The sequence below is a fragment of the Halichoerus grypus genome, chromosome 15 (assembly GCF_964656455.1).
Source record: "Halichoerus grypus chromosome 15, mHalGry1.hap1.1, whole genome shotgun sequence".
Lineage (NCBI taxonomy): Eukaryota > Metazoa > Chordata > Mammalia > Carnivora > Phocidae > Halichoerus > Halichoerus grypus.
The window spans coordinates 47,779,623-47,793,550 of NC_135726.1; the positions used below are offsets into that span (position 1 = coordinate 47,779,623).

General features: G+C 48.0%; 1 protein-coding gene and 1 pseudogene across 1 annotated transcript; one reads left to right on the forward strand and one right to left on the reverse strand.

The window, feature by feature from the left end:
* Window positions 1–5,451: 5,451 nt before the first annotated feature.
* LOC118537511 (EP300-interacting inhibitor of differentiation 2-like) lies at window positions 5,452–6,577 on the reverse strand. Its single transcript, XM_036094966.2, has one exon. It carries the CDS (start codon window positions 6,575–6,577, stop codon window positions 5,999–6,001), a length of 579 nt encoding a protein of 192 aa, XP_035950859.1. The 3' UTR covers window positions 5,452–5,998.
* Window positions 6,578–6,703: 126 nt separating this feature from the next.
* On the forward strand, window positions 6,704–7,903 carry LOC118537510 (ferritin light chain pseudogene; annotated as a pseudogene).
* The last annotated feature ends 6,025 nt before the right edge of the window (window positions 7,904–13,928 follow it).

Here is a 13,928-nt window from a genome sequence, read left to right on the forward strand (position 1 = left end):
GCTCCTGGGCTCTGGGCATTGCCAAGGGTCTGGACTGGGAGATGGGGGTGGGGGGAAGGGAGGGAAGCTTTGAAGAGAAGCCTCATCCTGTTGCTCCCCAGGTTTGCTCCTGTCATCTAGCCTCAGGTCCTAGAATCCCAGTATTAGGAGGGGTCTTGGTGACCTGGGGGGGGGAGGGCCATGCGTGGATTCATGGAACATTGATGGGCCCCCTATTCTGCACCTGGCACTGTGGGGTCACTGGGCATGAGCCAAGAGGTCCCTGAAAGGTGTGGGAGTCAGACCTTTACCACGTAGTTGCTGTGACCCCCAATAGGGACCCTCCCTCTGGGAGCCTCAATTTTCTCCTCTGTAAAATGGGCATCATAACACTCTTTAATCATGGAATTCTCAAGGCCTGGCACAGAATAAGTAGGTTCCAGTTGGGGTGTTCTTCTCTCCAAGTAACAGCAAACCAGACTGTCAGTGGCTCACACAACAGGACAAATAATTTGTTTTTCCCGTGAACTGGTAGGAGGGGGCCGGAGTTGGCTGGCTGCCCAATGATGCCATCAGGGACCCAGAGTCTCAGGCCAGATCCTGGAAGAACTCTTGAGAATAAGCAGCCTCCCTGGGTAACCTGATAAGCAGGAACTCCAGGCTGACCTCCCAAACCCAGGGAGACTGTTTGACCTTGAGATACCCACCACACCAGAGAGAGCGAAAATGGCGCCTCAGGAAGACTACTTTGCAGGTTTATAGGTCATGGGCTTATATTTAGTGCCTGCCGCCCTCCAAGTCCAGCCACTCCCTTCTGTTCCCACAGAGTGCAAAGAGAGGCATCTGATCAAGAAAGTCAGTCACTCTGAGTCCGTGAGGACATGTTTGTCTTCTAAGTCCCTACAAATCCACTGCTCTTACCACAGGGCAAAGGAGGGAAAGTGGCGACAGGACCCTCACCCTCACCACCCCAAGCACGGACCCAGACAGTCCCAAAGGAAATGCTACCAAACCTTAATAAGATGATTCCAGTGGATTTTAAAGTGTTCCAGAATTTAGGAAAGGAAGGCTTCCGGATTATTTATATGATGTGATGATAACATTAGTATCTAAAAGTAACAAATACTGCACAAGAAAACAACACAGCAACCTCACAGAATACTCATGCAAACCTCCTTTAAAAAAATAAAAAAGCAGAGGGGCGCCTGGGTGGCTCAGTCGTTAAGCGTCTGCCTTCGGCTCAGGTCATGATCCCAGGGTCCTGGGATCGAGTCCCACATCGGGCTCCCTGCTCTGCGGGAAGCCTGCTTCTCCCTCTCCCACTCCCCCTGCTTGTGTTCCCTCTCTTGCTGTATCTCTCTCTGTCAAATAAATAAAATCTTTAAAAAAAAAAGAAAAAAACAAAAGAACAAATCTACTTTAAAAAAAAAAAAAAGCAGAGGGGTGCCTGGGTGGCTCAGTCAGTTAAGCCGCTGCCTTGGGCTTACGTTATGATCCCAAGGTCCTGGGATCCAGCCCCACATTGGGTTCCTTGCTCAGCCGGGAGCCTGCTCCTCCCTCTCTCTGCTGCTCCCCTGCTTGTGCTCTCTCTCTCGCTGTGTCAAATAAGTAAATAAAATCTTTAAAAAAAAAACAAAAACCCAGAAGCACATTAAAAGGATTATACCTCATTTATAAATAAGGATCATTTGAAGAATGCAAAGATCATGCATTATCAGTAACAAATTCATCATGGTGATGAATATAAAAATAACCCTAGGATCACTGAAGACTCTGAAAAGGCCTGAATAGGTCTTTGACAAAATTCAATAATCATTCTTGGTAAGACACACATCCACAGAGTGACAGATGCATATGCGAAGAATTTCCACAAAATCGGGAACAAGACAAGGATGCCTGATTATCCTTCACATTATTTTACATTAGGCAGAAGGTACTGGAATTAATAAGGAGAAAGAAGTTCGAGGTATAAAAGTTGTAAAGCGGCGGGGCACCTGGGTGGCTCAGTCTGTTAAGCGTCTGCCTTTGGCTCAGGTCATGATCCCAGGGTCCTGGGATCGAGCCCCGCATCAGGCTCCCTGCACAGTGGGAAGCCTGCTTCTCCCTCTCCCTCTGCTGCTCCCCCTGCTTGTTCTCTGTCAAATAAAGAAATGAAATCTTAAAAAAAAAAAAAAAAAGTTGTAAAGAGGCAATACTTTCACTATTTGATAGCACCTGTTTTCCAACATAGGAGAACCACATGAGAAACTAAACCAGAGAATTCAATGTGGTAACAGGCTATCAAATAAATATGTACATATCAATTCCTTTTTTTTTTTTTTTAAGATTTTACTTATTTATTTGAGAGAAAGAGACAGCGAGAGAGGGAACATCAGCAGGGAGAGTGGGAGAGGGAGAAGCAGGCCTCCTGCTGAGCAGGGAGCCTGATGTGGGGCTCGATCCCAGGACCCCGGGATCATGACCTGAGCCAAAGGCAGATGCTTAATGACTGAGCCACCCAGGCGCCCCTCAATTCCTTTTTTAAAATAAATTATTTTCAAACACACAGGAAGACTTAGAAAATGTAACAGAAACAATCCTCACTTACATAGAAAAAACAAAAAAAGGTAAAAGTATCTAGGAATACATAACTAGATCTGTGAAAGGCCTGCTTTAGGAACATTCATTTGAGGACAAACATTAATACTCTTCTGAAGGACACAAAGGAAGTCTTTTAAAAATGGGAAAATAGGGGCACCTGGCTGGTGTGCAACTCTTGATCTCGGGGTTGTAAATTCAAGTCCCAAGCTGGGTATAGAGATTACTTAAAAATAAAAAACTTAAAAAAAAAAAAAAAAAAAAAGGAGAGACGCCTGGGTGGCTCAGTTGTTAAGCGTCTGCCTTCGGCTCAGGTTGTGATCCCAGGGTCCTGGGATCGAGCCCCGCACCGGGCTCCCTGCTCAGCGGGAAGCCTGCTTCTCCCTCTCCCACTCCCCCTGCTTGTGTTCCCTCTCTCGCTGTGTCTCTGTCAAATAAATATTAAAAAAAAAAAAGGGAAAACAGACCATCAGGATAGAAGACTCAGTATCTTAATGATAGCAGTTGTCCCTAAATTAACTGTCGTGTGATTCTAATAAAAAAGCCTTGCCTGAGAGGCACCTGGGTGGCTCAGAGTTAAGCGTCCTGACTCTTGATTTCAGCTCAGGTCATGATCTCAGAGTTGTGGGGTTGAGCCCTGTGTTGGCCTCCGTGCTTAGCACGGAGTCTGCTTGAGATTCTCTCTCTCCCTCTCTCTCTGCCTGCCCCTCCCTTCTCTCTCTCAAAAAAAAAAAAATGCTTTGCCTGAAACAAGGTAAGTTGACTTTGAGGCTGACTTAAACAAAAACAGCTAGAAACACTCTGAAAAAGGAGTATAACGAGGAGTTTTAGCACTACCAGATTTAAAACTATGTAGTCAGAAAATCGAAAACACACTTTAGTATATGATGAAGAGGCATCTTTAAACAAAGTTAGTGGGGAAAAGATGGACTAGTTAGTAACTGGTGTCAGGACAACCAGTAGCCATCTAAGAAAGAAAGTTTTTAAACTTACCTCCTACTGTACATCAGGATAAATTCCAAGTGCTTCAAAGACTCGAATATACACAAACTACACACACACACACACCCCCTAAGAAAATCTTGAGATTAAAATTCTTACCCGTTTAGGGCGCCTGGGTGGCTCAGTCGTTAAGCGTCTGCCTTCAGCTCAGGTCATGATCCCAGGGTCCTGGGATCGAGCCCCGCATCGGGCTCCCTGATCGACAGGAAGCCTGCTTCTCCCTCTGCCACTCTCCCTGCTTGTGTTCCTGCTCTCACTATCTCTCTCTCTCTGTCAAATAAATAAATAAATAAAATCTTAAAAAAAAAATCTTACCCGTTTAAAAGAAAATAGCAAACAAAAACAAAAGCAAAAAATCTCCGTGCCAAAAGGCTTTCAGGAAAACCAAATGCAAATGACTAACTGGGAAAAAATACCCATAACTCACATTACAAGCTATTATATCTCATATCACTATTACACAAATAGCCCTGGACAAAATTCTTCAGGAGAGAAATGGATAACAGATAGGAACAGTTCATGGAAAAGGGAATATATAGAACTCTCAGAAGAGATTTTTCGCTCGTACGAGAAAAGCAAAACATACTGTCGGGGCGCCTGGGTGGCTCAGGTGGTTGAGCCTCCGACTCCTGGTTTCGGCTGGTCGTGGTCTCAGGGTCCCGGGATTGAGCCCCTGGGAGTCTGCGTGAGCGTCTCTCCCTCTCCCTCCCCCTGCTAGCGTGCACGCTCTCTCTCCAAACGAAACAACGATATACTATCTTTCAAGTATATAGATTGGCAAAATGCAGACATCTGATGGCTTACTGCGTCCGTGGGCTGTGAGGAGATGCCCTTCGGTGGCCGGCAGAAGTGGAATGTGGTACAACACGGCGGAAGGCAACTGCAGCGTCTGTAACATTTCAAATGAGTACCTTCGGCCCAGGATTCTCAATTCTGTAAATTCACACTACGGCTATAATATATAACAAAGAATCTAAGAAACTGCTGATTATAACATGCCCTGTTGTTTTATAAAAGTTAAGGAAAAAATGCTGTATTATATCGTCAAGGGGCGCCTGGGTGGCTCAGTCGGTTAAGCGTCTGACTTCAGCTCAGGTCATGATCTCAGGGTCCTGGGATCGAGTCCCGCGTTGGGCTCCTTGCTCAGCGGGGAGTCTGCTTCTCCCTCTGCTCCTCCCCACCCTGCTTGTGCTCTCTCTCTCTCAAATAATAAATAAAATCTTTTAAAAAAAAAAATCTAAAGAAAAAGATGGGGAACCACCCAAATGCCCATCAGTGCGTTCCTGGATAAGTAAATTACAACATAACCACCACAGAATTAAACAAAATGCAGCTCTAAAAAAGAATGAGGAAATGTAGTGGTTTGGAAGGATCTTCAAGATACGTTCTTACTGGGGCGCCTGGGTGGCTCAGTCGTTAAGCGTCTGCCTTCGGCTCAGGCCATGATCCCGGGGTCCAGGGATCGAGTCCCACATCGGGCTACCTGCTCTGCGGGAGGCCTGCTTCTCCCTCTCCCACTCCCCCTGCTTGTGTTCCCTCTCTCGCTGTGTCTCTGTCAAATAAAATATTAAAAAAAAAAAAAAAGATACATTCTTACTGAAAAAGCAACTTTTAAGTCAGTAAATATACCAACTTTTGTGAATTAAAAAAAAAAACCAAACACCCAAATTCACATTTGCTTGTGTGTACATAAGGAAATTACAAGGACAGAAGAGGCACCTACAGATGTGGGTTGTGGTACGCACTGGATGGAGGGGACAGGGATGGAGGCTTTTCAGCGTATATTTTACATTTTGGAGGTGTGTGAATACATTTACCAAAAACAACAACAACAAAAAACCCCAAAAAAACCTTAAGTTAAAAAAATGAAAGAAAATCCAGAAACTTCAGAAATTCTTGAACACGTAATTTATCACGTAATATATACAACAGTTAACATTGTTTGCCACTTGAAATGCCTCCGAAAACACAAAATCGACTTAGACTAAAACCTTCTGTGGAACCTGAGGGCGAGGACAGCACATATTCTGACAATTTCAAGTTCTCTCGGTGGGCGTCCAGTCTCTCCACAGGGTAACTCAGCTGTGACAACTGATTCCCACCATCAGTTATCTGACAATTTCTCTCATCACCACGGGCTCTATTACGGGCAATATTTCTTCATCAAGTCTCAGTTTCATAAAACTTCTCCTTCACGTTTTGGGGCAGCAATTTTTGAAAGACATTTCCACCACGCAGGGCAAAGAATCTGTTATTATCAACCGCAAACTCAACGTCAGAGGAGTCACGAGGCTGTGAATCTTCTCTTTCCTGACGCTTTTTTCATGATAAACTTCCCTCCCCCCCCAACTATGGCCTCATCTCATATACAATGACTTTTCAAAACGCGACAGGATCGGCGTTTAGGTCTCGCTCTCCTCGAGGCAGTTCCCTCAGCAGACTATTCCCTACTGATAAACTTATCACAACCAAGTTCTTCTATCAGAGGATTGATAACCTCAGATGCGGTGAGAGCTATAGTAAATGTCAAAATGTCAAAATCCATCCTCTGGGGATTCCGCTGATACTCGGCATCGAACGCGGCTTCCCGGGCTCGGCAGGCTTCCACGAACCTCCTGCGGCGTTCTTCCAGCTCCTGGATTCTGCCCGGAGCGATCGGGTAGTGCTCCAGGTAGTGGCGGAGGAACTGCTGGTAATTAATTCCTAAAACACTAAGTGGGTGACGGAGGCGGAGGTACGGCAACGCAGCCAGGCCCGGGCCGTTCGCCGGCCGGGACCGGGGTCTGGCCTGCGCGCCCTCTTCCTCCGCCGGCCCCGCCAGCTCGCGGGCGACCGCTGCCTCGCGGGCCTCCCCGGCCGCCGCCGCCGCCGCCGCCACCGCCGGACCTTCTCCGGGCTCCGCGGGCCGCGCCGGGGCCGGCTCCCGCCTCCCGCCGCCTACCTCCGCCTGCCGGACGTCGCGGTGGCCATTCGCGGCGTCCGTCTGCCGGACACTGCAGTCGGCGGGCAGCTCGGACATCTCGGACGGCGGGGTCAGCTCGGCCGCTCCCAGAAAAACTGCGAGAGCCGGACAGCACGACGACGGGCGTGCAGCTGAGTGCGCGTGCGCCGTGCGCGCCGGTAAACGCAGCGTGCGAGCCCGTGCGCGCGAGCGTAGGGCCTACGGATCAACCTAGGAGCAGTGCGCACGCGTCATTCCCGGGCGCCCGCGCTCCGCCACACGCCACCTAGCGGCCGGATGTGCCATCACAGCTGAAACTGCCCCGAGGTAACCGAACTTCCAAGGGCGGAGCCATATTTTCCATCTGGACCAGCTTAAGGTTTACAAGTTAAGTCTTACAAGACTGCTTCTTGTTGGCTTTCCCAAGATCCCATCCAACATGCTTCACTCTAAGCTTCTTCTCCCATGATTATAATGCCCCATCAACAGTGCGCCCGGCGGGCCCCTGGATCGGCCCCGTGTTTCACCAGAACTTGTACCGAACAGACCCAGGGACACCCCTTATTCCAGCCTCCGAGCACCCTCCAGCCGCTTGTACAGCCTCAACCCTCTCTACAGCCTCAGCCCTCGGAACCATCTTCCCGGTTACCCTCTGCCTCCGGGGCCAACCAACACCGGTTTTTGAGCCTAGCTCCCTGTTGCCAGTCACCCATGAGCTGTCAGACTCGTCAGAATTACTCCGCCGAGGTGGAGGCCTCCGTCAACTGCCTGGTCAACATGTATCTGCGGGCCTCCAACACCTACCTGTCCCTGGGCTTCTATTTCGACTGCAGCGATGTGGCTCTGGAGGGCTTGGGCCGCTTCTTCCGCGAGTTAGCCCAGAAGAAGCTCGAGGGTGCCCAGGAGCTCTTGATGTTGCAAAAGCAGCGCAGCGGCAGCTCCCTCTTCCAGGACGTGCAGAAGCCGTCCCACGACAAGTGGGGCAAAGCCCTGGACGCCATGGAAACTGCTGTGGTCCTCGAGAAGAACCTGAACGAGGCCCTTTTGGATCTGCATGACCTGGCTTCTACCCACGCGGACGCCCATCTCTGTGACTTCCTGGAGAGCCACTTCCTGGGCGAGGAGGTGAAAACCATCAAGAAGATGGGCGACCACCTGACTAACCTCCGCAGGCTGTCCTGCCCCCAGGCCGGGCTGGGCGAGTATCTCTTCGAAAGGCTCACCCTCCAGCGTGACTGTCAGCCTCTGGAGCCCAGCGGCCTTTGAGGGGCTCCTCTGGCATCCCCTTAGTGCCAGGGCTTCTGTCTGGGTTTGACCGAGCAGCCGCCAGGCAGCTCTTTAACCACCCTGGAGCCCGCTCCCAAGCTGTGGACCAAATGAAAACAATAAAACTTTCTGCAGGGGAAAAAAAATGCCGCCTCATTATATACCAAAATAGTCTAGATTCAGGGGCTTTTGTTGGGGGAGGGGGAGGGTGTTCTTTATTATTTTCCATTTATTCATTTGTCTGTCTTCCTCACAACAATCCTCTTAACTACTAAAGCTTTCTAATCACAGCCCCTTCTTTCTTTTTTTTTTTTTTTAAAGATTTTTTATTTATTTATCTGAGAGAGAGAATGGGAGACAGAGAGCATGAGAGGGGGAGGATCAGAGGGAGAAGCAGACTCCCCGCCGAGCAGGGAGTCCGATGCGGGACTCGATCCCGGGACTCCAGGATCATGACCTGAGCCGAAGGCAGTTGCTTAACCAACTGAGCCACCCAGGCGCCCCTTTTTTTTTTTTTTTTTTAAGATTTTATTTATTTATTTGAGAGAGAGAGCACATGAGAGGGGGGAGGATCAGAGGGAGAAGCAGACTCCCTGCCGAGCAGGGAGCCTGATGCGGGACTCGATCCAGGGACTCCAGGATCATGACCTGAGCCGAAGGCAGACGCTTAACCAACTGAGCCACCCAGGCGCCCACAGCCCCTTCTTATCTTTAAAATTTCTTTGGCCACTCTTGGGCATTTTTTTTCTAAATCTTATCTGTGCAGTATAACATATGCAGAAAAGTATATGAAATATACAGCTGGATGATTTATCAGAAAGCGAACATCCATGTAACTACCACTGGAAATTGAATTTTCAGTATTCCTGAACCCTTCCCCCTGCTTCACTGTCCTTTCCTTCCTACCCAGAGGTAATTACTATCCTGGTATTTATGGTAATTGTTTCCCCGCTTTGCTTTTTGTTTTACTACCTAGGGGTGCATTCCTGTATTTTAGTTTTTTTTTTTTTAAAGATTTTATTTATTTATTTGAGAGAGAGAGAATGAGAGAGAGGGGGGAGGGTCAGAGGGAGAAACAGACTCCCTGCCGAGCAGGGAGCCCAATGCGAGACTCGATCCCGGGACTCCAGGATCATGACCTGAGCCGAAGGCAGCCGCTTAACCAACTGAGCCACCCAGGCGCCCCTCCTGTATTTTAGTTTTGCTTATTTTTTTAACTTTATATACTCTTGTATATAAAGTGTCTTTCACACAACAGTATTTTTATGAGATTCACCCGTTTTTCATTTTTTCATGGTTATGAATAGTTCATTTTCTTAAAAAATTTTAAAAAAGTTTTTAAAGATTTTATTTATTTGAAAGAGAGAGCGAGAGAGAGAGAGAGAGAGCAGGAGCAGTGGGGAGGAGCAGAGGGAGAGGGAGAAGCAGGCTTCCTGCTGAGCAGGGAGCCCGACTAGGGGCTCGATCCCAGGATCATGACCTGAGCTAAAGGCAGACACTTAACTGACCGAGTCAGCCAGGTGCCCCCTTTTTTTTTTTTTAAAGATTTTATTTATTTATTTGAGAGAGAGAATGAGATAGAGAGCATGAGAGGGGGGAAGGGTCAGGGGGAGAAGCAGACTCCCTGCTGAGCAGGGAGCCCGATGTGGGACTCGATCCCAGGACTCCAGGATCATGACCTGAGCCGAAGGCAGTCGCTCAACCAACTGAGCCACCCAGGTGCCCCAGGTGCCCCTTTTTAAAAAATATTTAAGTAAACTCAGCCCAATGTGGGGCTCTAACTCAGGACGTGGAGATTAAGAGTCACATGCTTCACCCACCCAGCCAGCCAGCCACCCCAATGGTTCATTTTCTTAATAGTGTCATTCTTTTTTTTTTTTTTTTTTAAGATTTATTAGAGAGAGAGAGAGAGAGTGCAAGTGAGCTGGGGGGGAGGGGCAGAGGGAGAGGGAGAGAGAGAATCCTGGAGCAGACTCCATGCTCAGCACGGAGCCTGACGGGGCTCCATCCAAGGACTCAGAGATTGTGACCCCAGCTGAACCAAGAGCGCCACCCAGGGGCCCCCCTGTACAAGCGATTTCTAATAAACATCATCTGTTTTCTTTCTCTCGCATTCACTGTTCATTTCCAGGATGCTGAGACTCAAGAACCTGGTCTTGGGGGGTCTAGTAACACTCTCATCAAGAAGTAGGGTTCTTTTTCTCCACCCCTTGAACCTGAGCTGACCTTACCACTTGCTCTGACCAATGGGATGTGGCAGAAAGGATGGTTTTGAGACTGGAACTCGCGAGGCATTTCATGCTTCTACTGTCTCTCAGACTCCTGTTGGCACCGTGAGAACAACTCTGGACCAGCTTGTTGGAGGGCAGAAGACAATATGGAGCTGAGGAAAGTGGCCTCAGACAAGGCACTCAAGATCAGTCTGTCTCGGGGCGCCTGGGTGGCTCAGTCGTTAAGCGTCTGCCTTCAGCTCAGGTCATGATCCCAGGGTCCTGGGTTCAAGCCCCACATCAGGCTCCCTGCTCAGCAGGAAGCCTGCTTTTCCCTCTCCCGCACCCCCTGCTGGTGTTCCCTCTCTCGCTGTGTCTCTCTCTGTCAAATAAATAAATAAAATCTTAAAAAAAAAAAGATCAGTCTGTCTCCAGCGGACCTCCCAGCCGACCCTTAGGCTCAAAGGCTAAATAAATGTTTCTTGTGTTCTGCCACAGTGTTTGACGAAGCTTGTCATGTAACCGCTCCAGAAACTGGTACCAGGAGTACCAAGTAACAAAAGAGTGACCTATGTGGAAAAAGTAGTGAAGACATTGTTATCAAACCAGGAAAAACGATGACCCATGTTATGATATATTGAAGTCACCGGTAAACTGTTGCCTGTGGTTACTTAGCAGATGGAAAATATTTATTTATTAAGATTTATTTATTTATTTTAGAGAGAGAGCACACAAGAAGGGGGGGCCAGGAGAGGGAGAGAATCTCAAGCAGGCTCTGACTCCCTGCTAAGGGCACGGGACCTGATGTGGGGCTCGATCCTACGACGCTGAGATCATGACCTGAGCCCAAATCCAGAGTTGGCCGCTTAACCAACTGAGCCACCCAGGTGCCCCTTTATTTATTTATTTTTTTAAATTTTAAAAAGATTTATTAGAGAGAGAGGGAAAGGGGGAGAGGGAGAGAGAATCCCAAGGGGACTCCACACAACCTCGAAGTATCTTCCCATATTCGTTAGTTACTGTGGTGGTTTTCATATATGAAGACAAAGTCTTTGACATTTTCCCCTCCAGGAACAGAGGACGGACAAGTATGCTGGGGACTCATGCAAAGCTAAATGCTATGGTCAAGGGTTTGATCTTCACCTGAGAGCAATGGGAAACCATTGATGTGTGACAAGGGAGTGTGACATGCTTCCATATGCATCTGGAAGGATACATCTTGCTACATCTTGGAGAATGGGGTGTGAGGGGCAGGGCCCTGAGTCTCGGCAACCACAGTTGTGCGACTGGGAGATGTTGATAAGCGGGCCTAGGGTTTGACAGAGATAGGAAAGTGGCCATGCCTGAGGGACATTTAGGAAGAAAACCTGACTTGCATGGACGGAAGGGGATTGGTTTTCTGACTTGTTTGCCATGGACGGGCGATGTTGCTAGTCACTAAGATGGGAAACACTGGAGGATGTTAGTTTGGGAAAAAGACATCAGGATTTTGATTTGGGAGATACAATGACCCTTTGAGATAGTCAAGATGAGATCAGAAGTCAAGATACACGAGCCTCCAGCTCAGGGGAGAAGCTGATGACAATACCGTTGTGATTAAGACAGGAAAATTTTGGACTGGAATTGGCTGGATTCAAATCCTGATTCTGCTACTTGATTAGCCCAGGGGTAGAAACCGGTTACTCAAAACGTCTGTCCTGCATCACAGGGTTTCTGTGAAGATTGGAGGAGATAATATACCAAGGCACCTTGGTATATTGACAGCTGTCCTGGAAAAGCAGTACCATGCTTTAAAACACTGTAAATACCCAATGAATGTTACCTCTTGCCATAGAACTACAGGAAAATCTAAAGCTTGAAATGGTGTTATCTTTGTCTAGAGTGGATTAGCTTCTCACGCAGTGAGAATGGTGGGGGACACATTCTTTTAATCCAAATAGTGTCTGAGCTGATCAGATTTAGTCCTTGATGGCTTTGAGAGCTGATTGGTGCACTTCTTCCCCTAGGGTGCATCCCTCTCGGGGCCCCAACTTTAGTCGGAGGTGTTAACCAGATCCCCTCCCCTTGGCAGGCACTAGGCTCCCATCTTTGTACCTTCCACAAGACCCATAGCCGTTCTGCTCTGCCCTGCTAAAGAATAAGTGACTAGTATACACTCCACAATTAAATCTCCCCAGTTGTCCAAAAACATGTCCTTTATAGCAGTTTTTTTTTAAATTTTATTTATTTATTTGAGAGAGGGAGAGAGCGCACAAGCAGGGGGAACGGCAAGCAGAGGGAGAAGCAGACTCCCTGCTGAGCGGGGAGCCCGATGCGGGGCTTGATCCCAGGACCCTGGGATCATGACCTGAGCCGAAGGCAGACGCTGAACCACTGAGCCACTCAGGTGTCCCACCTTTTAGCAGTTTTAAAAATCCAGAATCCAATCAAGTGCCATGCATTCCATGGGGTTGCTCCGTCTCTTGAGTCTCTTAATCCAGAACATTCTCCCTGCATTTTGTGAAATTTCCAGGACAGCTGTCATAGAAAAGGCTCCAAGCACAGGAACAAGCTTGGTGTGTCTCGGGAAGTGAAAGGAGGCCAGTATATCATGCTTTTTCTGCATCCTATTATCGCCTCTCAGGCTCCCCTTTACTGCAGCCTTTACTGAGGTGACCAGGGCCACACAGTTTTCCTGCTAGTTTCATCGGGTGCATGCTGACAGCACCTTTCCTCAGCACTGTTCTTTGCTTACCCCTGGGCTGCTTTCACCCTTGGCCCCACACCCCTGCAGAAGCCCTCTCAGCACCCATGTCACTTGCAAACCCACACTGCAGGGAAATTAATGCCAAGAGCACAAGCACAAGCGCGGGGAGGGGGAGAACAACTGGGGATGAGAGCAGATGAATAAATACTTCCTTTTATCTCCTAGGCAGGGAGTATGAAGAAACACTGCACCATGTAGAAGGAAGGGTGGAAACCAAGCTGATGCCAGAAGAATCCTAAAAGACAGCTGGACCCTTATAATTATGGGAAACTGAAGCTGGATCTCTCATTGGTCTGGTCACAATAAAGACCTATCGCTAATGGTGAAAACCCATGACATAGTATCATGCTACTAAGTCGTCTTCTTTAGAGAGGGAAGAGAGAGAGAGAGAGAGAGAGAGAAGAGGAGGCAAGGGAGAGAGAGAATCTTAGGCAGCCTCCACGCCCAGCACAGAGCCTGACACAGGGCTCGATCTCACAACCCTCAGATCATGACCTGAGCCAAAATCAAGAGTCGGATGCTTCACTGATTGAGCCACCCAGACACCTCACAATGTCCTAAATTTAAGACTTTTTAAAACAAAACTACCATTAAAACTTAAGGTTGGTAACATTTATAATAGATATAGAGTTGGCCTAAGGCTTCATAGTTCATCCAAGAAGTCACCAAGAGGTCTCAGTATCTATGAAAAGATGACCCTGGGATAGCTAGGAACAGTGGTTCTCAAAGTGTGGTTCCCAGACCAACAGCATCAGTACACTTGGGAACTTCTTAAAATGCGTATTTATGGATCCCAGCCCATACCTACTGAATTAAACTCTGGAGGTGGGACCCAGCTGTGTTTTTACAAGCCCTCCAGGTGGTTCTCATGCACACTAAAGTTTAAGAACCACTAGCTATAAAAGATCTTTCATCGGGATGCCTGGGTGGCTCAGTCGGTTAAGCATCTGTCTTCAGCTCAGGTCGTGGTCCTGGAGTCCTGGGATCGAGTCCCACATTGGACTCCCTGCTCAGTGGGGAGCATGCTTCTCCCTCTCCCATTCCCCCTGCTTGTCCTTGTGCTTGTGCTCTCTGTCAAATAAATAAACAAAATCTTAAAAAAAAAAGATCTTGCATCATCTGGTTTTAAAAAAAAAGAAACCTACAAACTCTCAAGAGATGAGAAGACAAGCCACAGACTAGGAGAAAATGTAGCATACATATCTGT